At 38.9% G+C, this 26,812-nt stretch overlaps 2 protein-coding genes and 1 pseudogene across 6 annotated transcripts; all 3 read right to left on the reverse strand.

Annotated features, from left to right (window-relative positions):
- Window positions 1-537: 537 nt before the first annotated feature.
- si:ch211-247l8.10 lies at window positions 538-11,526 on the reverse strand. 4 transcript variants are annotated; one of them, XM_087283990.1, is made up of 9 exons: window positions 11,339-11,526; window positions 7,350-7,393; window positions 6,663-6,749; window positions 5,926-6,467; window positions 2,378-2,473; window positions 1,785-2,018; window positions 1,566-1,707; window positions 1,450-1,476; window positions 538-1,321 (listed from the first exon to the last, which is right to left on the reverse strand). In XM_087283990.1, exons 3-9 carry the CDS (start codon window positions 6,733-6,735, stop codon window positions 774-776), a joined length of 1,662 nt encoding a protein of 553 aa, XP_087140116.1. In that variant the 5' UTR covers window positions 6,736-6,749; window positions 7,350-7,393; window positions 11,339-11,526; the 3' UTR covers window positions 538-773. The 4 variants fall into 4 exon arrangements, with proteins under 4 accessions (XP_087140116.1, XP_087140117.1, XP_087140115.1 ...); XM_087283991.1 differs by lacking the exon at window positions 11,339-11,526 and adding an exon at window positions 9,886-9,978; XM_087283989.1 differs by lacking the exon at window positions 11,339-11,526 and having other exon boundaries at window positions 7,350-7,529.
- Window positions 7,036-20,812, reverse strand: LOC147840600 (odorant receptor 131-2 pseudogene; annotated as a pseudogene). The gene is made up of 3 exons (XR_015508865.1): window positions 20,098-20,812; window positions 7,350-7,393; window positions 7,036-7,074 (listed from the first exon to the last, which is right to left on the reverse strand). The product of XR_015508865.1 is annotated as an odorant receptor 131-2 pseudogene (transcript).
- On the reverse strand, window positions 11,085-12,053 carry or91a1 (odorant receptor, family 91, subfamily A, member 1). The gene is given in 1 exon segment (NM_001128579.1): window positions 11,085-12,053. A coding segment is annotated over 1 exon segment (969 nt).
- Window positions 20,813-26,812: the final 6,000 nt, after the last annotated feature.

Raw genomic sequence — 26,812 nt, forward strand, 5'->3', positions numbered from 1 at the left:
CAAAGTCATCTGATGAGATCCTCTGTTAATTACGGTAACAGGACGGTAATTTGCATTAGCTGTGGCTGAGTGTTTATTTCCTGCCTGAAACCCTTTTCCAAATTCATCTATTGAGATACTCTGTTTACTGCTTAAGGCCCTTTTCTTTTGTCACTTTTTCTTTTGTTAAAGGATAGACCAAGAGGGTAAAATTGTTGTTTTATTTACAGAACTTTATTTTTGGTTTAGGTAAGGGATACTTAATATTAGGAAGCGTCCTTTGTTTTGCTTGTTGCTTTGGCCTTTTGTTCCCTTACCATCTTTGGTTTTTGATATTGGAAATACTTAAGTTGAATAAATCTGTTACCCCTTTTCGACAACTTGGCCTTTGTGTGTGTGCTTGGGGAGCAGGAAAGGTGACTCAGGTGGCCTCTTAATAGACGGCCATTCTTATCTTTATGTATGTAGCGTGGTCCTTCTGCCACGCAACAGCAGCCCTAGCCAATAAGACAACAAGAGAGACAGACTACAAAGGTGTTGATGATTCCTCCCTCTAGCTAGCTTTTTGTATTGTTTTAATGATTAAACAAGTATTAATAACATTTTTATTCCAATTACGTTGATTTATGAACATGTACATGTTTAAAGAAATCAATATAAAGATACATCAGATAAACCATAAACCTAACTTTCACAAATTCACAAAATAGAAAAAGAAAATTTCTTTCTGACTTGTTTTGACATGTTCTTTCATTTGAAAGCAGTAACTTCACATCTGCATTTTGGTTATAAAATCATTCATTCTTTCTGACATGTGAGATGATCAGTGGAGCTGTGTTTCTACCTCCATTATTTTGATAAGGGCTAAAATATGGAGAGAGTTTCTCAGAGAAAGTTTGACCAGTGAAAGAATAAATAAAAGACCCGGACTCCACATCATAAAAAGTGACCAAACCCTCCTCATAATCCACAAACACACCCACAACCTGAGGCTTCACTCTTAGAGACAGAGAGACAGAAGAAGAATCAATTGCAAGATACTGATTCTCATTCCTCAGCATTATAATCCAGTATCCAGCCTCAGGTGCAGCTGTGATCTCTCCCTTACGGTTAATGGATTCTCTGACCACTCCTAAATCCCAATCAGTCTTTTCTTTTACCTGCACCTCAAAATAAAATCTCCCTGAGCTGAATCTCTCTTTTGCCAGGACACATGGACAACAATCAAACCTCTCTGGGTTGTTTAAGAGTTTAAGTTCTTTGTCTCCAAAGGTCACTTGTTTTCCATCATCAGACAGGATGAGTTTTGGATGAGCTGTGTTAGGATCCAGAGTAACATCCACTGAAAGAAAGTGAGAGCAGATAACCACATCTTTAACATCTTAAAAAAATGTGCAGACTTTCGTGTCATTTAACTATGACAATTTGAACTAACAATGACAAGCTGAAAATTGACACCGCAGATTTTACCTGTATGTTGCTGCATCGTCTTCAGCACTGTGGAGACAAATGACAATAAGTTATTAAATATAATTAAATAAGTGTGCAACAGAACGTGCTTAGAATGAAGCCTGAGATCCTCTCACCACTTGTGCTGAGTTTGTCATTGAGAGTGTCTTGCAGCTGTATAAGAGTTTTCCTCAGAGTCTCCACACTCAGCTGAGTGTCACTGATACTGACGTGAGTCCAGCTGCTGGTGTGTGGAGGTTTGCTCAGCTCTGGGTAAATCTACAGCAGGAGAGAGCAGAAATCCTTCAGCATGGGAAGTGTTGTGCTGAGATGTGAGCAGACAGAAGGACACTGACCTGTAGGAGGTGTAGGTGATCCTCAGTGTGTAAGATCTGCTCCACCTCAGCATCTCTCCTCTTCAGCTCAGTGATCTCCTGCACCAGATCTTTAATCAGCTCTTGGGCCTGCTTCTCTGCAGCTTTCTGCTTTTGTTCCTTCATCTCCAACAGCTCAGATTGACATATTTTAATGCAGCGTATCAGATCAGCACAGAGCTCAGTGCTCTCAGCCTTCTCTTTCTCTGATGTTATCTGAAAAATCAGTCAATTCTCGTATTGTTATAATAAACATAACTTAGACAAACACAACAAAGTCAATTAGTCAGATGACCAGAGTGTCATTATTGAAAGCCTCTAGGGCATACAATACTTTTGTATGTGGAAAACTAATATTATATAATATTATAATATTACTAATATCAGTCAATGAAAATATCCCATATTTATAAAATCAGACGCATTATTTTAAAATACCTCAAAACTGATGTAAATTATTTTTATGGAAATTTTATTATTCATGCACCAAAAGTCTTATTTAAAATCAATTTTGTTATTTGTATACAAACAAACAAACTGTCAAAAAAAATGTTAATCGCATTATGCACACTCACCATTCTGAGTTCTTCTAGGTGTCTGATCTCTTGAATTTTTTTCAATTTGTCCTGGATCATCTGCTGCACATCTGTTTGTATCTTTATCAGCTGAGGCTACAGACAAAATAGAACACAGAGACAGTGAACAGATTCAACACCATCTAGCACAAATGTAAAAGGCTACTGTATATATCGCTGCAATGCATTTAGTCTCTCTACTGTGAAAAAAAATGAATAAATTTAAGAATCCAAAAGCATACATTCAATTCCCCAGAGTTTTCAGCTAAAATGAACGCCAAAGCCAGTTTTTTTTTCACGTTTCTGTGAAGAGTCACCTTATCGCAGTAGAGGGATTTGAGTGCCTACATGATCCTAGAACCTATGGTATCAGGGGCTAAATGCTCCTAGTAGAGTCTCCCAAGGCAAAAAGGTAAAAGGTTGACAGGCCAGACTAAGTGCAATTCAAAATACTTCTCAAGAGAGAAAGAATATCAAGGACCATGATCAACCAGAGCTCCACCCTGGAGTTAGATCTGGGTTGGGCTTGCATGGGTGTATCTGGTAGCCAAATCTTTCCCCACAGATCCTGTCTGGGCACAGGCCATTAGACCAATGTAGGACCATCCTCATGTGGACGCACCACTTACAAGAGGAGGCATAAAGGAGCCATAATTGTGGATTGAGCAGTGGTCAAAAGTCAGGTCAATGGTCAGGTCAACCCAATATTTGAACACAGATCTCGGAACATGCAATTCCACCTTGCTGGTATAATAGAACTTGAACTTGTGCAGGAGGTTAAAAGGCACTGACTAGAGAGTCAGGTTCACCCTCACGCACAGTCTGGGCTCTGGAACCTTCTCGAGAAATGTTGTACTCTCTTCTACTCTGGAGTTGAGCACAGATAGCGGCAGTGGGCTGGTGTGGGCTTGCTTATATTGTCCCAGATTTGCCACCATATGTTGAAGTTTTCCCCTGCTAAGTGAGGGGGTCACCTCCTTGCAGCTTCGCGTGTGGGATAGATCTCTCACTGTAGTTTGTGCATTTGGCCATTACATTGGCCATTACAGTGCTCAGGAGGAGAACTGGTACTGAAGAAGTGGTAATTCTACTGGAGGACTTCAATGCTCATACGAACAACAACAGCCTGGAAAGACTATTGTAAGGAACTGCCTCCCCAATCTGAATCCAAGGGGTTTTCTGTTGTTCAACTTCTGTGGTAGCCAGAGATTGTCCATAACTAACTCAATGCTTGAGCATAAGGGTGTCCATCAGTACACATTGCACCAGAACACCCCAGGCAGAAGGTTGATAATTGACTTTGTGGTCATTTCATATGCTCTCTGACCATGTGTCATGCAAATTCAGGTAAAGAGATCGATAGAGCTGTCAACTGATCACTACCTGGTGGTAAGTTGGATCTGCTGGCAAATGAGCTGGCCGGACAGATGTAGCGGGCCCACCCATATTTTGAGAGTCTGCTGAGAATGCCTGGATAAACCGCATGTCTAAAAAAATGTTGAACTCTCACTTCCGGAAGAGCTCTGACCAGATTCCCAGGGAGGATGGGGACACTGAGACCAAGTGGTTCTTGTTCTGTTTGTTGATGCAACAATAAAGACAACCCACAAACTCAGTCCTAGCAGTCCTCTTTGTATTGTGGTACTCATTAGGCCGCTGATGTGTACTGACAGGAAAAAAGTACACCCAGGCATTCGCTGAAGCAAAAACTTAGGCCTCAGAAAAGTTCGGGGAGATCATAGAAGAGGACTATCATTCATTCTTAAAGAAATTCTTACTGTCCGGTGCTTCAGGAAGGGGAAGCAGTGCTTCACCAACAATGTTGATAGTTGAAGTGGTGAACTGTTGACCTCAACTGGGGAGTTTGTTGCATGGTAGATTAGTGCTTTGAGAATCTCCTCTATCCAACTGACATGCCTTTCATTGAGAAAGCAGAGACCTTGATTACAAGGTTTGACTCGCCCAACACAATAGCTGAAGTAAACAAGGTAGACTGCAAGTTCTACATTGACAAGGCAGCAGGGGTGGATGAGATCAGCTGTGAGTACATCAAGTCTCTGGATGTGGTGGGGCTCTTTTGGCTTACAAGCCTCTATGACATTGCATGGAGTTCAGCGATAGTAACTTTAGATTTGATGACTAGGGTGGTGGTTCCTGTTATTAAGAAATCATTGGACCAGCTCTATACTCTCACTAAGGTTATTGAGGGTTTGTGGGAGTTCGCTCAGCTAGTTCACATGTGCTTCTGGATTTGAAGAAAGCATTCAACCATGTTCCTCATGGCATTCTGTGGGTGCTATGAGAGAAGGTCCAAGGTGCTCTGTCAAGGTTCTAAGTATATACTGGAGCCAGAGGGTGTCTGGTTTAAGGAAAAAAATAGAATTTCATCTTCCGAATTTGTTCAAGTGTGAGGTAATAATGTAAAGTGAGATTGACAGATTGAACAATAATCTATATTGCTGCTCTCACCTATGATCATAATTGAAAGTAAAAGATCTTGGATACAAGCGGACGGAATGACCTTCCTTCCCTGGGTGGCATGAATAGATTGCAGAGCTCTGTCCCACAAGAGGAGCTGATGCTGTGTTCACAGCAGACGCGGAGAAGTGTTAAGCTTGAATGTTTTACATGTTAAGTCAACGCAAAGACGCGAATAGACATCCTGTGATGCGATACCCACAAATGACGCGATTCGTGTAAATGATGCAGCACAATTTGAGCGTTTTGCAAGATTGGTGCGCTTAACGCATGTTTCGTGCGAATCGCTCAAGTTGGAAAATCGGAACTTCAGCAGATATTTACGCTGCTTTAACCAATTAGGCGCTTGCACTTGTAGGGAAGTGATTATGACGTAGTGCCTGTTGTTGGTGTCCCGGGGGGTAAATCCTCCTGCCGACACCGACAATACTTCATGAAACTGGGCTCAGTTCAGTCCAAAGCTTCTATCATCTATCATCCAGGTACAGTTTCAGGAGGAGTTGAGGAATTCACAGAGCTGAGTGCACCTCTGAATGGATCTAGTGGACTCCAAACGAATCGACGCTATTTCTCAACCTTCACTAAAGCACATAAAGCTATTTACTCTAAAAAATCCATGGTAGCCATTTAGTAAAAAGGTAAGAGTCACCGGGCAGACAGAAGCACTGCCCATGACGCGAATCCGTGTGAAGTGAATTTGACATGCAAATGAAAGGGATATGACATGCAAATAAAGTAAGTAAACTCAAAATGTTTACGTGCGAATAGCGTGATTTATTCACGCGTTCCACGTTGGGTGTGAACACAGCATTAGAATTGAACCACTGCTCCGTCACATGAGTTGGATAGGGTATCTGTTTCTCTGTAGGGCACTCATTGAAAAAAAATCATTGGCAAAACCCCATAGTGTTTTGGTTTCATTACAAAAGCTACTCACATTAATCTGAATTTAGCTTTTAGCACCATCCAGTATACATTTATCAGCAAAACAGCTGCAATCCCTAAAAGATGCAGCTACTATTAATTTTTTTTTTTAAATCTACCCTCTGCTTTTATCACATTGTTATTACCTTCTTCTCTTTGCTCTCCACTTCCACAACAACAGTGTTGTGATTCCTGTGGTCTGTCACAGCACATAGAGAGCACACACTTGTCTGATCATCTCTACAGAACAACTCCAGAGGTTTCTCATGTTTCTTGCATATATAATTCTCAACATTCCCCTCAGGATCAATCAATGTGTGTTTCTTCAAATTTGGGACTCTCTGATGAGGCTCCAGGTGAGTTTCACAGTATGAGCTCTGACACGTCAGACAAATCTTAAAGGCTTTCATCTTCATACCATCACAAATATCACAGAGAACTTCAGATTTTTTCTCAGGAACATTCTGCCTAAACACCTGCACAAGCTGTCTGAGTGTTGTGTTGATCTTGAGCTCTGGTCTGTAACTGAATGTGTCTTTACAGAATGGACAGTTGTAGGTTTGGCTGTTGTTCCAGCACTGGTTCAGGCAGCTCTTACAGAAGTTGTGTCCACATGGAGTGCTGACTGGATCAGTGAACGCATCCAGACAGATTGAGCACTGGAGCTCCTTTGACAAAGCTGACAGAGCTGGAAAAGCACAAAGACATATTTTACAGTATTTTTATAATAAATAAAACAACAGGTGAAATCTAAAATTAAAACTCCTCAATAATAAATTAATTTAATGTGATGCAAGGAAATTAAACCTATATCATAGTTATTTGGTTTACTTTTATAACATAACATATTGTCTTTCATTCATACATCTGTTAGTTTACTGACATAATGGAGGTGCATCCAGACTACTTCTCCTGGCCGGGTTGTGTTTTGGTGATCCTGATGTCGATTCTGCCATTGTTTAAAATTTCCCTTTTTAACAGTATTCAAAGCAAACACAAAATATGATGAAATATGAACAATCATTTCATTCATCCGTTTGCAATAAAACATGCTGTCTGAGTACAAAGTACGAACAGGTACAAAGTTCACAGTGCATAATTATATTTATGTATTGTTACATAAAATACTAATCTAATTTAAGGTTTGCAAACAAACAGGGAAAAGAAAACACATTCATAAAAATTTTCATGTTTGCACACAAAGCAAATATATAAGAAAAAAAGCACAGCTATATAAGAAATAAAGTTAATTAATTCTAACTGAAGCTTTCAGTTTGTTTGAAGTCCTTTACTTCCTGTTTCTGACATTTGACAATAATTAAACACCCCTAAAACTTTGATTCGGTATATAAATATATAGTATATAAAACATATCATATAAAATGACTTTTACTTATCGCAATATTCTTTCCATTAATGCAAAAATACTGGGCATTTGACCCTTAAGTCTATTTTGCTTACTTCAGTTTAAATATACAGAGGCACAAATATAATATTATAATAATAAATATTAAATATACAGAGGCAAATATACAGAGGCACAACTCTTTGGGAAAATATAATCTCTTACCTGCACATGAATTTTCACCTGTGCATGTAAAACTCTTGGATAACCTGAAAAAAAAATGTTCAGTTGTTCAATGAGAAATGGTTTAATATTTGACTAAACTGTTCAGTTTAGTTTTCTGTCCTCTGAAAGCTGTCACCTGTGGTCACAGCTCCTCCCATCTCCCCACATCATTATGAAATCAAACTCTTTGTTCAATTTGTCAGATTATAATGCAAATGTTCAGACAGAAATGACCTTGCATAATTTTTCACAAACTGTTTGATGTTGCACGTGTATTAAGCAAAACATTTCAAGTGCAGCATGCCAGCATCTACACACAGGACAGTAAATTTGGGTTTTGTTTTTTTCTCTTCTGGCTGTCGTTATTAGTCGCACTCAATTTTTTTTTTTTTCTGACAAGTCTTGATAACACCATCGTGTAGTTTTTCTTTAATTAGGCCATTATATATATATATATATATATATATATATATATATATATATATATATATATATATATATATATATATATATATATATATTGTACTCTCCTATTCACTGCATTCATTTCAGCATCACACTTCATTTCAGCTGCTGAAAAACCCAGAAATGTGAAAAGTGGCCATCGAGTTTAAAGATCAGTGCAGCAATGTACAGAGACTGGTGATGAAAAAATGCTACAGAGCTCTTTGAACTTCTGCCTGACCATAAGCACAGTTCAAGGGGTAAATTGTGTACATGTATTTCTGTAAACCAGCCAGAATTGAATTTGGACAGATGTGAAGCCAACTGAAAATCTCAGAAAAGAACTGAGCACTAATGAGCAATAATGCTTACCTATGGAGCTTGATATGTACTACTACTATAAAATGAAAAAAAAAAATAATATTTTTTTTTTAACTGCCTGAAATAGCTGAGATAAGCTTGTAACATCATAATCAAAAATAAATTGAGGACAAAGGTGCTTCAACAAAGAACTGAGCAAAGACTGTGAACACTTTAATACATAATACATCTCTCTCCCTCTCCTTCCCTCTCTCTCTCTCTCTCTCTCTCTCTCTCTCTCTCTCTCTCTCTCTCTCTTTCTCTTTCTCTTTTAATTTACAAACAAGTTTTGCAAATTTTCAAACAAACTTCTTTCATGTCATTATTGGGCATTGTTTGTAAAATTTAACCCATCCGTTTTTTTTTTTTTTTTTTTAAATAAGGCTGCACATAACAAAATGTAGAAACAATGAACTGTATGTTTTTTTGTATCTGAATATAACCAAAGATATCAGATGACAGACTGAGCACCGGAGGTTGAGCAGTAACATGTAATATTAAAGACATAAGAAAAGTTTAGAACAGACGGTAGACAAGGACCTCTTGTGGTGTGGGAAATAAACTGCAGTAAAAGATTTAATACTAACCTACTGAGGATGCTGGTGAGCAATCTCTCAAAGATATTAACTGGTCAGCTCATTCATTCATTTAGCTTCGGCTTAGTCTCTTATTTATCAAGGGGCACCACAGTGCAATGAACCGGCAACTATTCGGGCATATGTTTTACACAGCGGATGGCCTTCTGTCGAAACCCATTACAGGGAAACATCCATACATGCTTTCATTCGCAAACACACTCATAGATTATAGTCAAATTCGTTTATCCAATTCATTTATACAGTATTTGGAGACTGTGGGCAAAAGGGGAGCACCTAGATGAAACCCTAGATGAAACCCACGCGAACATCCTATATAAACATAAAGCGAAATAATAGGGTAAACCTTTACACACATGCAGGTAGAATTTTAAGTTTTAAAATATGTTTTTGTCAATTTTTGCCATATTCTTTCATTGAATGGATGTGATTTTGCCATGTACCACATGCTCAGCCAACTTCAGTAAGTCTAAAAAGTAGGTAAATTAGATTTTTAAATATTTGTCTTGTCTTTAAAAAGTTATTTGATAAAATAAGTAGTTTTGATCACTTTTATTTTGTTTTCATAGTTACTAATTATTTTGCACGTGTCCTTGAAATTGCTGTCCACCTTGTCGTGACATAGTAAATGCCCCTTTAAAAAAACTGTCTGATGTACTCATTGGCTTCCCCATGCCTTTTGCCTTCTTTCAGAGGAGGTTAAAACATCTGCCGTGCACACAGTAACTCTCTACACTTATGTTTACTATTTTTCCTCATATTGTGTTTGAAAACTGAATGTTATAAAGCTTAAAACGCCCACCCTGTCATAGTCAAATATTATTTAATATTAAAAAAAAATCAGAAATCAAAAATAAAGCTTTTAAACTGTGCACAAAGATAGGGAAACACTTTGCCAGCTGCAGGTACAACATGTGTTGAATAAATGCTATCTTTAGCCAAAAATGTCCTTCCTGTCATTGTCCACCCTGTCACAAATCCTTCCTTGACAGGGTGGACATATGCATTGTTTATTTATTTATTTATTTAATTAATATTTTACTGTTAATTAGGTATTGTTTTTATCATTTTATGTTACAACGCTTATACACACCCACTACACCAGTAGATCCGATACATAAGTGGACAGTGCAAACCTTTTGGCAATATCTGTCTCAGTCTATATAAAGGATATCCTTTTAAAGTCCATATAATGGAGCTCATTGAATGTTTAATACAAATACAGCATTAAGTATTTGTACATTTGTGTCAACATCTATAATCTAATTATCTACCTTATTCTAAAAAAGGTGTTTAAATTGAGTTGTTTTCAACATTCCCTTCACAATTCCAATACAATGCACAATGTAAAGATTTACATTAATGTGCGAATTTAGTTTAATTTGAAAGACAATAATTGTTTATTTTCACATTAATTTGCATATTGATAAAACTTAATTGATAACAGAAGAGATGGCATGGTGGCTCAGTGGTTTTGCAGTAGTTGGTGAAAACAGACGTTGAGTTTTTGAAACCTTTTTGTCCATTATTTTATTATTACTAAGAGACTTTTTCAATAATCTATAAAGTTGGGTTGGTAACACACTATTTTTCTAAAAATGTACATTTTATAATCACACTGCAATGAAAATATACTTATCCAACTGAATTTGTCCATGACAGGGTTGACACAATTTGAGATTTGTTTACTGTTTGTCTGCTTGCAGATTATTTGTAAAAAGTGCAGGAGCTGGACCAACATTCACTTCTTACAGCCTAAGGTATAATATGTTCACATTATAAAGCCATGGTAGAACACTTGTAACCTAGATTAGTCATATTTACGGAAAGCTTATATTTGAATTAATATTGCAGTTTAAGTTAAAGATAAAATGGCTTTGTGTTGTAAAGATGTACAAGAGGATTTTACACAGTTCGTGCAGTATATAAAGTAAATAACAGTAACAAAAAAAAAAATTCTATGCATTGTATATATATATATATATACTGTATATATATATATATATATATATATATATATATATATATATATATATATATATATATATATATATATATATATATATATATGTTATTTTAAGCAAAAAAATTGCTCTACATGACATTTAAGTTAGAAAGAAATGTCATCAGTGGGTAGAGAATAACACTAAAATTACATTTTACTCAAATATAAGTAAATCAGACAAGTGTATTCCGTGGTTTTCCCTGTATTTTTAAGCAGCCTTATTATTTCCATACTTATATAGGCCTATATATACATTTCCATTGTTTATTATTTAATTCAATGACAGACATAATTGCTGATTATTTTACAGTACTTAAATATGTGATGTGCTTAATATCTTTTCCTTCGGGAGATTTTCATATCTCGTACTTTGTGCTTATTACAAACCACAAAAACCCCACAAAAGGCATAATATTTAAGAGCATAATAAAACTTTTTGTCTCGTAGTCCATATACTAATGGACTCAGGCTACGAGGCAAAATCCAAAACAAGATGAAATTTGAATATCTTACATTTAAAAACAGCATGACATCTATTTTCCATAAAGACATTTCAGTGTATGGTGTTATAAACTGCATCATACCCAGAATCAGCTGAATGCCATGGAGAATAACAGTTCTGAGACCCTTATATGTTGACTTCTTGTTCGTGGCTGAGGCTGATCTGGCTGCGATCATAATCTTGATGTAAGTAGAGCCAACGATACACAACATTATGACGAATAAGAGCTGTTGACTTGTCGCTCTCGTGTCTGCCAGCCATTTCACTTGTAACATGACCTCAATACTACATACAACATATGTGTTCATGGCATTAGGAGGAGTATAAGCAAAAGAGCTAATGAAAACAAACAGTGGGATGACACTACTGACACCCCATACGACGAGAAGCCCATTGATGATGTTTTTGGGGCTGGAGATGCTGGCATGTCTTAAAGGCAAACATATGGCCACATAGCGCTCCAAACACATGGCTACAAGAGTCACCGGAGAACAAATACTGAGCACAGACATGACTGTACAGAACACATAGCAAGAAATGTTGTGAATGATCAATTGGTAAGCAGAGCATAGAAGGGTTAAATCAGCAAATATCATAAAAGAAGAATCAACAAAAAGAGTCTGAGCAAACAGAATGTAGCGTGTGTCCCTGAAGGTCTCCTTCTTCAGAAAGGTGAAAATCATCAGTCCGTTCACATACAGAAGAATCCCAACCAGCACCTGCACCAGCAAAGCCTTCTCTTTTAGTGTTTTCATAATAAAAGTGTTGCTCAGACTGCTGTTCGATGTGGAGTTCATAATGACAGCAAAAATAAGCTTGCCTCAGGAACCTGAAGGTGGATGCTGGGATGCGCAGGGAACCTCCGAACACTTCACTCTTTGTGCTGTTTTTATAGAGATTTAGATGGGCTGGACTTTATTGTTTTCACAGACGCTCAAATGTCATCAGGGAAAGTAAAGATGTTTCTATAGGCTATATCTGCCATCATTTGGGGGGTGGGGGTGTTGGGGGGTGTAGTTGTCTGAGTAACAAAGTTGAGCAGTTACCATGAACCAGGTCTCGGACAGTAGCGGTGATCGGATACTATACCAAAATTGGCAACTGGGGGGTGGGGGGTGTTGGAGACAGTAGGAAAAAAATTACCAGGGGTGGATAGTGGGTGCAATACAGGAGTTTTCCAGAGTAAAGAAAACGTAAAATGGTAAGGTGGTGAGAAATGATTTTGAAATAAGAGAAACTCCCAGGAAAAATGGGAGTGTTTGGAGGTATGCTGTAGGCTGATTGCATTATTCAAAATCAATCTAGGTTGAATTATTAAATACGTTTCAGGTTGCTTGTCAGGGTTCTGTCACTTTTTTGTAGTTTATTTATGGATTTCTCAACATGGTCTTTGTTGGGTTGTGTGGTTTTGGGTTGGCTTAGACTGTGTCCACTCCTGTTTTTCTCTCTGTGTTTAGGGCATATGGTTTCAGGCAAGCTCAAGCCATGCACACAGTGTTTGTACGCACTGTTGTGTTTGATTCCCAGCACCTCAGTCATATGTTATTATTATGTGTTAGCATTCTGTTTATCTGTTGCAGCATGTTTTCATGTCTTGCTATGCAGGTTGTGGCTCTTGCATCTTACTGGCTGTATACTTTCAAGTCTAGTTTTGCAAGCCAAGCCCAGATATTACTAAGTTTTCTTCCTTGGGGTAGTTTTAGTTTGTTTTATTTTCAACTTATAATTATTTTCAACTATAATTAAAAAGGTGCCATAAGATATAATCCGTGAGCCTTAAACAGCATTTTTACTTTGATCTCATATATGAAAAACGGGCCTATTAAAACAAACTACAGACAATTGTTTCACATTGGATCATTAATTAGGATGCCCTTAACATTTATGTCACATTTTACATCAGCTGGACCTGAACCATGCATCCAAGTAATCAGAAATTCAGCAGGAAAAACTCAGGCTGTTACCTTAGTTTATAGTTTGTTCTACTGTTTGGCAGTTAGGAGAGATGAGGTAAATGATACCTTATACCAAGACAAAAAGGTCCTACCCACTCATAACCACTGACAGGGTAAGTGGGAGCAGATGACAAACTTCTGTGAAGGTTGCAATATTTGTATATAAACTACACCACAAAACTCACCTCCAGCACCCTGATTCTCTAGAAAAGAGAAGCTCAACACTGTTCCTGGAGATCTATCTTCCTGCAGACTTTAGTTGCAACCCATATCAAACACACCTACCTGTAATTATCAAGTGCTGTTCAGGTCCTAGTTATTTAGTTTATGGGTGTTGTTTATTGTTGGAGCTAAACTCTGTAGGTAGGTAGATCTCTAGGAACATGGTTGAGCACCGCTGCTCTAGAACATTTGGGTCAAAGTCAATTCCTGGAGGGCCGCAGTTCTACACAGTTGATGCAACTAATCAAGGTGTTCAAGATTCTTTTGATGACCTCGATTATTTGGATCAGCTGTTTGATTAGGGTTGGAGCAAAACTGTACAGATCTGGGGCCCTTCAGGAATTTACTTTGACACCTTTGCTCTAGAATGTACTGGCATACATGGGCTTTGTTGGCTTGTTTTGTACTGCCCAGCCCATCACTTAGGTATGCATTGCAGTTTGCCACTTGGTCCCTCTCCCAAGTTCAGGGGTCAGTGGCTACCATTCTGTCTTGTTAGAGGAAACCTTGTCAAAGGTCCAACCTGACCAAATATGATCCTGACATGGATGCATTGGCTCACAGTTTATCCTGAGGTCTACACAAATATGCATTTACCTCTTTGAGACTTCTTGCACAGACACTGTATAGGGTCAGGGAAGACGAGGAACAGCCCTTGCTGCTTGTACCACACTGAACCACCTGGGCTGATTTTCAGATTTAAAACTCTTTATAATAACTGCCCAAAGTGAGTTCCCCTGAGAAAAGACTTTTCAGACACAGGCACGACTTACATATATGTGTGCAGATCTATGATACCATTTGGCTCCAAGACAGGATGCAAAAGACTTAAGTGTCTATCATTTAGGTTAGAGCCCCTTCAAGGAGCTCACCTGTGCTCTGAAGTGGAGTCAGGTTACTGAGTAGTGTACTTCTCACTGAGAACTCAAACTTGAATGGTAGGGTCAGAATTTGGTGTCAAAAACTAAAAGCATGGCTTCATCCTGCCTTTTATAAATGGTTCAGGCTGGTGGTGGCCTCAACAGTTGACAGATCTCAATCCAATAGAACACCTTCAGGATGTGGTGGAACGGGAGACTCGCATCATGGATGTGCAGTGGACAAATCTGCAGCAACTGCGTAATGCTATCATGTCAATATGGACCAAGATCTCTGAAGAATATTTTCAGTACCTTGTTAAATCGAAGCCTCAAATGTTTTAAGGCAGTTCAGAAATGTGGCGGGCCATCCAATGGATAATCTGCGTCATGCTTGGAAAGGAGCATTCACAGCACCTGGATGCAATAACACTGATCGTCAACACCTGGGACTCATTTCTCCAAGCCCTTTAAAAAAAGCCACATCAAGGACTGAGGGTGAGAAGCCTTTCAGCTATTCATGACTCTAATGATTTCTCTCTCCCTTCAGGCATGTGTTCACTTACAACTTGTGCCTGCATTTTCACTCCTCCCCGCTACACTGGTGGAGAATACTGATTTAAGAGGAGTAAAATAAATTATCCCATTACTCTCTGATAGTTGTTGCTTGTTTTTCAGCTTTTCATCATGCTTGCTCTCCCCGGAGCCAATTCGAGGTCGAGGAAATAGTGCAATAACTGACAGAAGTAATGCCCCTGCCGCAGCAGCTCGTGGAGAAGATCGCTGCCAGACTGGAAAGGATTACTCCATCTGCCAGCTGACATGACCATGCAAACCTCCCTGCAGCCGGCTCGTACCTCTCCCCATCATTGAGGTGCCCTTCAAGTGCATTGGGATGGACCTGGTGAGCCCACTGCCGAAATCTGCATGAGGTCGTCAACACATCCTGGTTATCGTAGACTATGCCACCAGGTGCCCCAAGACGATTTCCCTCCGGCTAGCTAACGCCAAATCCATTGTGAAAGAGCTATTCCAGTTCATCAGCAGAGTGGAAATTACCTCAGAGATATTTACTGACCGAGGCACCCCATCCATTTCCCTGGCTGATAGCTGACCTCTGCTGGCTACTCCAGGTAAAACAACTCAACACATCTGTGTGTATCATTCCCAGACAGACGGCTTGGTGGAATGTTTCAACCAGATTTTTAAACAGATGTTGGGTCGAGTAGTTGCAGAGGATCTGTGCGACTTGGACCACATGCTTCCATATGTGCTCTTCGGAATCAGAAAGGTACCCTAAGCATACACCGGGTTTACCCCTTTTGAATTGCTGTTTGGGCGCCAGCCTCACAGACTGCTCGATGTGGCTAGAGATGGCTAGACATGGGAGCAGGAACCGACCCCCCATTGCAGCGTAATAGAGCTCGTATGAAACATGCGTAAGCACATAGGCTGTGTAATGCATCTGGTCCGGGAACATCTAGTGGCATCCCAGCGCACCCAGCAAAGGCTTTATGACCGGCCACGCAACCCCAACAGCTGGGGATAAAGTTCATATTCAAGTCTCCATCATCATAGCAAGGTTCTTGGCCGTGGCCAGGCCCTATTGTGAAATAATTTGGGCCGATCAACTACAGGGTTCGGCAGCCAGGATGACGATGGAAAGAAAAGGTGTACCGCATTCATCTCTTGAAAAAATGGGTAGCACCCCGAGAAGATCTAGCAGTCTTAACTTAAAGCTTCCCGCCAAAAATGATGATGGGAGAACAGCAGTCAGTGGGTAAGAAGACAGAGCTGGAGACCCTGGTCAGTCAATTGCAGGATGTGTTCAATGATTGTCTCGGGTGGACACTTTCTGAAAAAAGTCATACATGCTTTTATCACGTCCTGCCTAGACAAATGTTGGTCTCCTTTAATCCTCATTGGCACGGTTGCAGTTGGTTTAAAATGCGGCAACTAGACTTTAAACTGGCACCAAAAATTATTACTTATTATTACTTTTATTGTTATTTTACTGTTTTAGAATGTGTGCTATGGTTTTGTTCAGCATTTTGGTCAGTGCCAAACTGAAGTTAAATGTGCTTTGTAAATAAACTTTACTTACTTACACAACATCCGGACACCCCTGGACAAATTGTCCAGCAGCGACTCTACTGTGTACCAGAGGACCGCCGACAGGCTATTAAAGGAGAAGATCTCCTGAATGAAAAAGCTAGGAATTATCGAGCCATCTTGAAGTCCTTGGTCCAGCCCAATGGTGATGGTACCGAAGCAGGATGGCACTGTTCACTTTTGCAATAACTTCTCATGCCCAGAGTGAATGAGCTCCTGGACTGGCTGGGTGGGGCCAGGTACAAAAGGTTACTGGCAGGTGCCCCTGGCGGAGGAAGCCAAAGAAAAAACAGCTGTGGGAAACACCTTAACGTGGGCCCATCTGAGAATAATACATTTCACATTGTCCACAGCGCAAAGTTTTTGCTGCTAACAGCATTGAAACCGATGTTAGGCATTGGCATGAGTGACAAAAGATTTAGCTCTAGCCATGCATATTAACCCTGCGGGGCACATGACAAACAGTTTTGGTGAAAACGTGAGAGTTGAGGTGCACATACAATTCTGCAGTGAGTTGGGCAACTTTGGTTTTATGCTTTTCAGATACAATCTGAGTCACCACCCAGACATCCCTTTCAGACATCTTTCTCTTGCGTCCACAGTTATTCCTGTTTGATGTGGTTCGTCCTTCTTGGTGGTATGCAGTGGTGGAAGTAACGAATTACAACTACTCACATTACTGTAATTAAGTACATTTTTAAGGTAATTGTACTATCATGAGTAGAATTTTTAGCCTTTAATTTAAAAAAAAGAGGCCATGGCAAAAGTGGAGACCCAGGTGGTTTTAATATTACAGAATATGTTTTTCCAACATGTATAGGTTTTACACTGATGTATATTTTTGAAGTTAAAACAATGTAACAAAAATTAAGAAACAAATTATGTCTTTGATAACTGGAAAAGAATATATGAACCTATCGGCTTACAGTATTCTGATGCCCAATTTCTAGGCTTTATTGGTGATAATGGACAGGATTGTTGGACCATTAATGCCTTTTCAGCTCATAAGTAGAGGACAGAAACTAGCTAGACAGTAATGTGTCAATTGTTGAGTGGGCAAAATAATTTAAAGTATTTTTTGCTATTATTCTTGAAAGAATAAAAAATATAATTGTAGAGTAACCCATGTTCTGTTGTCATTGATATTTAACTGTAATAGGTAGAACTATCCGAGATATAAACAAAAGTGAGTGACGCATCAAAGTTTGATTTAAAAAATCTTGAATAGTTAAAAAACTTTATAATCATTTATTAATTTTCGTTTAGGCTTAGTTCCTTTATTAATCTGGGGTGGCCACAGCAGAATGAACCGTCAATTTATCCAGCATATTATTTAAACAGCGGATGCCCTTCCAGCTGCAACCCATTCTCATTTACAACAACAAATAATTTAGCTTACCTAATTCGCCTAAAATGCATGTGTTTGGACAGTGGGTAAAACCAGAACATCTTGAACCCACGCAAACGCAGGGAGAACATGCAAACTCAACACAGAAATGCCAACTGACCCAGCCGAGGCTCGAACCAGTGACCTTTTTGTTTTGAGTCGAGAGCGCTAACCACGGCACCACCCCGTCACCCAACTTTGTAATCATAATAAATTATAAAAATAATAAAAAAATCTTTAAAAAATCTTGAACAATATTAATGATATGACGTAGTTCTGGAAACTTTCTTCTTCTCTGTTCATCCGTCTGACTTTACGGTGGGTTTCTTTTGATTGGCCCCTGATGTTTTAAAGAATGATCACAACGATGAACGCGTCAAGTATTAAAGCCTTGTCCATTTCGTAAGGTGCGTGCACAAGAGCCAGGCGAAAGTATAAATCAGCCTCAAAATGTTTGTTTCTTTGTTTTTTTGTTCCTGTACTTCAATGGTGCATCTAACCTGTCTTCAGTAATTTTATTGCACCAAAATTTTGTGTTTTTGCATTTTCTATTGCGTGCTTTTGATATTATGATATAGGTATTAAATTTAATAGTTTATGTTCTTAAAGAGGTCTTAAAAAGTCTTAAATTTGACATCATGATATCTGAAGAAACCCTGTTACAAGACTTCAGTCTGTAATCTGAAAAAAACACATTATGGTAAGAAGACATATAACCATATTTTGTGTGATTTTTAATTTATTATTAAAATGTTTAGGCACTAGGTAGTGTTGTTCTGTGGTTTCTGGATATTTCAGTTTGCGAATTTGGTAATTAACAAAGTTTCTCTATAATTTGCAAGTGTTTTTTCTAATTAATCTATTGCTCGTACAGATAAGAGAGGCATCATTTGAAATGATAAAAAGTTAATTTTTATTTGTGCATATTTCGGTTGTCTTTATACTCAAAATAGCAAAACATTGTTTTTGTAAAATAATCATGGTGTGCAGTGGGTATCACTATCGCCTCAAAGCAAGAAGTTTGTTGGTTCAAGCCCTGGCTGAGTCAGTTGGTGTTTCTGTGTGGAGTTTGCATGTTCTCTCCATGTTTGTAGGTTTCGTCTATAGGTGCTCTACAATTATAATCTATAATTAATGCTGTTAACAGTATCTAGTGTTTAAAATATCTTTAAATGTGTTATGTAAAATGTGTTTTACTGCCTGGCTCTTGTCTGACTCTGCATTTATGGATAATTCCACCAATACCACCAGCTAAAAAAGTAATTTGTAATTTGAGTAGTTTTTACGAAGAGTAATTTGTACTTTTACTTGAGTACTTTTTAACACCAGTACTTTTACTTGTAATTGAGTAAAATTTCAGCAATGTAACAGTACTTGTATTTAAGTACAATTTTTTGTACTCTTACCATCAATGGTGGTATGCTCACATTAATCTGGATATGTTACAAAGAATTGTCGTCTTGATCACAGATGTGCCAATGAGACGCATATATGTCACCGATAATGTTTTATGCATTCAATATTTTAAGGAAAACTATGTAATTCCTTTGCTAATTAAACATTCATACTCTGCTCTTACTCTTAACTCTTACTGGTTATTTTATTTTAAATCTTTATAGTTTTTCACTGCCCTTCAAACCACTCATTTAAATGTCATGTAATTAATATAGTATGATTATTTATTCTTTGAATACTTTATTGTCCATGTCAGAATATGTATGTTGCTTACATTTTATATAAATATGTATGTTAAATAGTAAATGACCATGAACATGACTTTACCCATATATTTGACATGTTACTTTCACAAAAGTTATTTGAAACATTATTTTCATACTTTATTTTCAGATAACATGCTTTTTTATATTTATTTAATCACTTCTGAAAATTTAATTTGATGTGAACAGTTATAGACAGATAGATTAATAAACACATAATTAATAAAATAAATTACATCTAGCCATGCATATGAATGTAAAATCAATGCTAAACATTTGTGCTGTTTATTCTAATGAAGTAACAAACTATACGTTGTGTAAGGTTTATATGTGTATGGAAATGCTCAAAGCACCTCCAATAGTTTTACTATCTTTTATTTTGTGCTTTTTATAAACATAAATGCCACAAAAGGCATAATATTTAAGAGCATTATAAAACTTTTTGTCTCGTAATCCATAAACTAAGGGACTCAAACAACGGGGCAAGATCCAAAACAACATGAAATTTGAGAATTTTACATTAATAAACAGCATGATATCTACTTTCAGTGTTAGAATATCAATATACGGTGTTATAAGCTGCATCATACCCAGAATCAGCTGAAGGCCATGGAGAATAACAGTTCTGAGACCCTTATATGTTGACTTCTTGTTCTCGGCTGAGGCTGATTTGGCCGCAACCATAATCTTGATGTAGGTGGAGGCAACGATAAACAATGTTATGACACACAACAACTGATGACTTGCTGCTCTCATGTCTGCTAACCATTTCACTTGAAACATGACCTCAATGCTACACACAACATAAGAGTCCATGGCATTAGTAGGAGTATAAGTGAATGCGATAATAAAAATAACCACTGGGACGACACCACTGACACCCCATACGATGAGAAGCCCATTAATGGTGTTTTTGGGAGTGGAGATACTGGCATGTCTTAAAGGCAAACATATGGCCACATAGCGCTCCAAACACATGGCTACAAGAGTCACAGGTGAACAAATACTGAGCCAACCCATGACTGTACAGAAGATGTAGCAAAAAATAATGTGAATGAACAATTGGTAAGCCGAACCTACAAGGGTTAAATCAGCAAATAGCATAATAGCAGAGTCAACAAAAAGAGTCTGAGCAAACAGAATGTAGCGTGTGTCCCTGAAGGTCTCCTTCTTCAGAAAGGTGAAAATCATCAGTCCGTTTACATACAGAAGAATACCGACCAGCACCTGCACCGTCAAAGACTTCTCTTTTATTGCTTTTGAAATAAATGTGTTGCCCAGACTGCTGTTTGCTGTGGAGTTCATAATGACAGCAAAATAAACTTGCCATAAAAAAGATGGAAAAACATCTGAGCTTTCCTTCCTCTGTGCTGTTTTTATATAGCTTTAGATGGGCTGGACCTCTTTTTGTTTACAAATGCTTGTCCTTCAGCATTGCAGATGTTTCTATGACCACAGCGCTGATTTCATCATTTAAGATGAATATGATGAAGTAAAGTTGGAGAAAAATTGCATCATTCAGCACTTAAGGCCTAATGAACTAATATTATGCTTCTAGAGTTCCAGACAACATGATAGTCATTTTGTTTACACCACCATACTGGCAGGCAGGGAAAGCCAGGAGCAAATATGAAATTACTGGTGCCAGTGAAACTTATTGAGCAATAGAGTTACTGTACATAACACACTTTAAATCAAAAGACATAGATAGACCTGTACATTCCACCTGTACATTGTACCTGTACAAATCCAAGTGAAAAACAGACAGATCTGAACAAAACAAGACGTTACATACTGGATAGTGTGGCGAGAGACAAATTGCCGTCACCTGGTCACACCTCATCAACGCTGATCATCGCCACCGCGATTACATCAGAGGGAGAGGATTTAAGGACAAGACATGAGTGCTTCAGTGAGCTATGATCTCCACTCTTACCCAGACAATTATACCTCTCTGTTTCACACAGACTCCAGTCGATAAATCAGCGTCACTTACCTTCCAAGCCTGCCCGACTGCACCTCTGCAGATTCCCACGTTCCCTTCACTCACCCTTCAGAAGCATCCCTGTCTCCACCACTTATCTTCTTGCATTGCTTCTGGAAAATACTTGTAAATAAATCACCCTCCGGGTGTACATCCAGTCCAGTGTTGCGTTGCATTTGTTCCTCTTCCTGCCACAACTGGTGGAGAATGCGGGCAGAAAACACATCCAAACTGTGAAATGGGAATATTTAAATTCTGTCCTTGGTCTGTTCCAGCAACCCAGCCGCTCTCCGCACCAATCTCTACGCCTTCTGCCATCCAGGTACCCCAGAGCAGTGACGTCAACGGCCATGGAAGAAATTATACACCACCTTGTGGAGATTTCCACAAGACAGCAAGTGTTCACAGACTCGCTGGAAACTAAACAGGAATGGTTGGAACAAGAGCTGCTACAGCTGGCCAAGCGAGTTTCGCTCCCGGACCCCAGCATTGCAGCCTACCATCATTCTACCAAACTTAGCACCCTGGATGAAATAGACTCATATTTACACACGTTTGGAGTGATTGCTAAGAGAAGAGTCTAGCCTAAAGAGTAATAAGTGAAAATTCTAGCTCCATTTTAACCCAAGGAGCCACTGTGGGCTTATTACGCTCTGGAGGCTCCCAGGAATGATGACTATAAGGCATTAAAGAGGAAAACTTTAGCCCAAGTGGGACTGTCACCCATAAGCACTGCTTAGCTGTTCAATTCCTGGTCCTTTGAAAGCAGGGCCCGTGCAGTTAAAAGCAGCCTACCTCACCTGCTCAGCCTGTTTGTGGCTCCTCATTGACAACCTAAGCGCTACCCAGGGCTAGCCCTGAAAAAGAGGTCATTGAAAAATTGCTGCAGGGGCTTCCCAGAAGAAAATTTGGCAAATTTTAGTAGAGCTAGCAGAAACACCCCACACCCGAGATAGAGGAGAGAGATCGGCTGCACAGCGCTGGAGGGTGAACCACTCCTGGCAAATGGCAGAGGGTATGGCGAGACCAGACAGCAGACCTGGGGTCCCGAGCCTTGCAGACAGGCTCATGCCTCTGCCCATCAATCCAGCGACCTCAGTGGCACGTGCCTGGCTGGCTGGCCGCGTTCCCCCGGCACTCCAGCAAGAAAAGTACTGCTAAATGGAAAAAACCCTGCTGGCCACACTTGACACTGGGAGTGCAATAACTTTAATCAAACCTGGCTTGAGACCAACTAACCCAAGAGGTAAAGTGAAAATGCCTTTTTTATGTGTCTCTGGTGATACCAGATATGTTCCCCCACAGCAGGTGATGATCTCAGCCAGCGCAGGTGCATGGTCCTACGAAGTATGGGTGATGCCTGACCTTCCCTTCCCTCTCTTCCTGGGTCAAGACTGGTCCTACTCACCCTTTCAGCTCCTAAAAAAGGAAAAGGACCACGTCATCAACATCATGGGACCACCAACCTGCAATTATGGCCACCGAGAGCGATAGAGGGGGTGAGTCCAAACACTCACCTGCTAACCCATTTTATGATCTGTTTGAACAAGTGACAACAGGTGGCACGTTTAGGAAAGCACAACGAGAAGAACATTTTCAAAAAGCAGTTGAGAAATTGCTGGTCGAAATTGCTGGTCACAAGAGTGGTAGAAAAAACATAGATTACCAGCACCTCACCCCTCTCATATTTTGCCATTAAAAACAGTGTGATGCACAGTGTTGCAGAGAGGGTAAAGAAGAAGACACTTCTGGTAGTACCAAAATCCAAGATACTAGTCATGTTGGATCTAGCACAGTTCCACCCAATAGTGGGCCATCTGGGAACCGCCAACACCACCTAGAGGATCTGAGATTGATTTCACTGGCCTAGATTGGAGGCAGATGTAAAATGGTTCTGCCAGGCATGCCCGGTCTGTCAAAAAAATCTCCAAACCTACCCATCTAATACCTCTACCAATCATCGATGTACCCTTTGACCGGATTGGAATGAACCTGGTGGGGCCTCTGCCAATGTCTGCTCGAGAACACGACCACATCCTAGTGATTTTGCATTATACTACCCAGAGACGGTGCCCTTGAGAAAAGTGGCATCAAAAGTAATAGCCAAGGAACTCTTCGTTCTATGCAGCCAGATGGGCATCCTCTCAGAGATCCTGACTGACCAGGGTTCCCTGTTCATGTCCTGGCTGATATCAGACATTCGCCACATACTTATGGTAAAACAACTACGGACATCGGTTTACCACCCACAGACAGACGGTTTGGTGGAGCAATTAAATCACTGAAGAGGATGCTTCATTGAGTGGTGGCAGAACATGGGTGCAACTGGGACCTTATGATCTCATTCGTGCTCTTTGGCATCGATAAATTGCCCCAAGCTTCTACCGGCTTCACTCCATTCAAGCTCCTGTTCAGCTGCCAGCCCTGCGTTCTCCTTGATGTGGCTTGACAGGCATCGTAACAGGACTCAGCCCCATACCTGATGGTGATAGAGCACATATGGGACATGAGACAGCAGACTGAATCAGTAATACCACTGGTGAAAAAAACCTCTCTGAAGCCCAGCACAGCCAAAGAGATTCTATGATCGATCTGCCCAGCCCTGTGAATTTTATCCTGGCAATAAGGTGCTAGTCTTGGTCCCATTGACATCATCCAAGTTCCTGGCCACCTGGAAACCACCCTACCTGATCATTGAGTGGGTTGGACTGGTCAACTATTGAGTGCCCAGCTGGGATGAAGACGCACCACCAAAAGAAGTCGAACTTGCAAGTCCAAGAGAAAAAAACACGACCCAGGGGGTCACTGGAACTTCTCTTTGGCTTGCATGGGGCTCCAGCCATGCTCCAGAGGATGATGGACAAATTCCTCGGGCCACACCAAGAATATGCAGCAGCATAACTGGATGATGTGGTGGTACATTTGAGGCATTGAGAGGAACATCTTACCCGTCTGTGGAGGGTGCTGCTGGAACTCTGACTGGACTTTCAGCTGACCCCCAGAAGTGTCATCTTGGTATTTGGGATATGACATTGGGGCTAATCCAACCCCAACAGTCCAAAGTGGAAGCACTTAAGAAGACCCCCCGACCCACCACCCAATGCCAGGTACATGCTTTTTGCGGTTGTGGGGCTACTTTTGTTGCTTTAACCTCAAATTATCGTTCACAGCCAGACCTGACAAAAAGGATCTAGATGTAAATTTACTAGTTTTTATTAGCTTTTATCTTATAAAATGGTTTAGTTTTACTTTAGTTTTTATTAGTTTAATTTTTTTATTATTTTGTTTTTCTAAATAAGGATATTTGTTAGATGCAAGATTCAAAATCATCAGAATAAATATTGCATAATAAAATCTCAACCAAAGATACATGTACTCAGAGGACACATGACCACTATCATCTACCAATCCTCAAATTCAAATAGAACAGCCCTCAAGATCGCAGTCCTAAGTAAAATAAGTGTGTTTATATAATAGTTTAATTTATGGCATTTAATTTTTATTTACAGTTTTTCTCAGACGCTTTGGTGCATTTCTCACTACACTATTTACATTTGCACAACAGTTAATGCAAACTGCAAAACAATTAGTGCAAACTGCAAAACCTAGCTGATAACCTGCAAAAGCGCGTCACTTGCTCAAAATAGATAGTTCATTCCTCAAAAGCAAGTATTGATGTCAATCAAAGTGTCAGTGTCATCAAAATGAAAAGTCCTGTCACCATTGTTTATGAACAAGATAGTCAAATGGCTTAGTCATGTTTTTATTATGACACTTTACTCTGTACATTTTTTCAATGCAAAAAAAGTCTGCTTTTGGTGACACTTGCTGAAATGCTCAAGACAGCACTATAGACTATTTGCACAGCCATTTGAAAACTACAGTAAAGTTAGACATCACTGCATTTAGTAAGGTATCTGAGTACAAGACCCTGAATATGTATGTTTCACATTTTTACTGCATTTCCTCTTTACAATTCTAATTTATTCACAGCATTGTGCAAAAGAATAAATACACCCTTATTTACAACAAACATAAATTTCCTTTGGGTAGAGCTGTGCACAACTGTAAACAATATTGCAGTACATATTGGAACTAAACCTACAACATACACAGGTATGTAAATTATTCATCAAATTGTTAAATTTTTAAGACATTTTCAGGAAAATGAAGATTTACAATTTTTTTTTATAAAATTTGCCAGACAGATTTTGACAACTAGTTCAACATTTTTGTATGTAATGACACAAGTAATAAAACAAGGACTATTAGTTTTATATGGAATGACTATTCAGCATTTACAAGTTTAGTTAATTTTGTCTGACATGACATAAGCCAATGATAATGTTATAATTAGCAGAGAGTTGTATGAAAGCAATTGATGCATGTCCAAAAGCATTTGCAATGTGTTGAAAAGAATGAGAAACTGCTACTAGGATGTGCACAAATGACTAATTGTTTTGAGAAATGCATAAACTATTGTGCAAATGTAAATAGTGTAGTGAGAAATGCACCAAAGCTACTGAGAAAAACTGTAATATCTCGTGTTCAAATACATTATGAACAGCAAATAAGTTAAATATTTTGTTTGTTCTCAATTTCCACCTGGTAATGCCCATCTTGAGGCCTCTAGAGATTATGCAGCACCATTTGATGAGATTCAAGACCTGTTAAGAGATGATGCAAAGCATCAAATTGTTCAAGGATAATATACTGTATAACTGCAGGTTAACTATGCTTAGTAGTTAAAGTAGATAGATTAAGTTTTTAGTCAAAGTTATTAGTAAAAAAAAAGTTATGGTAACTAATAACCTTAACTTTTCCAAATTAGATTGTAATGCAATAATGTGCACCTTTTGTAAAGCTGCTTTGAAACAATTATTAATGTGAAAAGTGCTATACAAATAAATTTGAATTGAATTGATTGGTGATTGACGCACAGTCACACTAACATGCATATGTTTATGAGCGTGTACATGTGCATGTGAGTGTGCATGTGAGTGTGTAAATGTCAAATCACACAGTACTTTATTGTCATTCACATGTACATGTACACAGAACATAATATACTATAATATACACACAGTGGTTGGCAAAAAAAAAAAAAAAAAAACGCTGACAGGGAAAGAGTTGGCACAGGTGGCAAAACAGCAATAATTCCCTCTGACCAGGGTATAATAAATTCTCTGATAGATATTTTGACCTTCAGATTCTGGAAACACAAATAATTTTTCATCTTGTAAAAAAGACAAAATTGGAGCCCTTTAAATCTTTATGGTTTGTCGTTGTCTTTTTAACCACTCAGTTAAAATATATTAAAA

This window comes from Danio rerio, chromosome 15 (genome assembly GCF_052040795.2).
Source record: "Danio rerio strain M-AB ecotype USA chromosome 15, GRCz13ab, whole genome shotgun sequence".
NCBI lineage: Eukaryota > Metazoa > Chordata > Actinopteri > Cypriniformes > Danionidae > Danio > Danio rerio.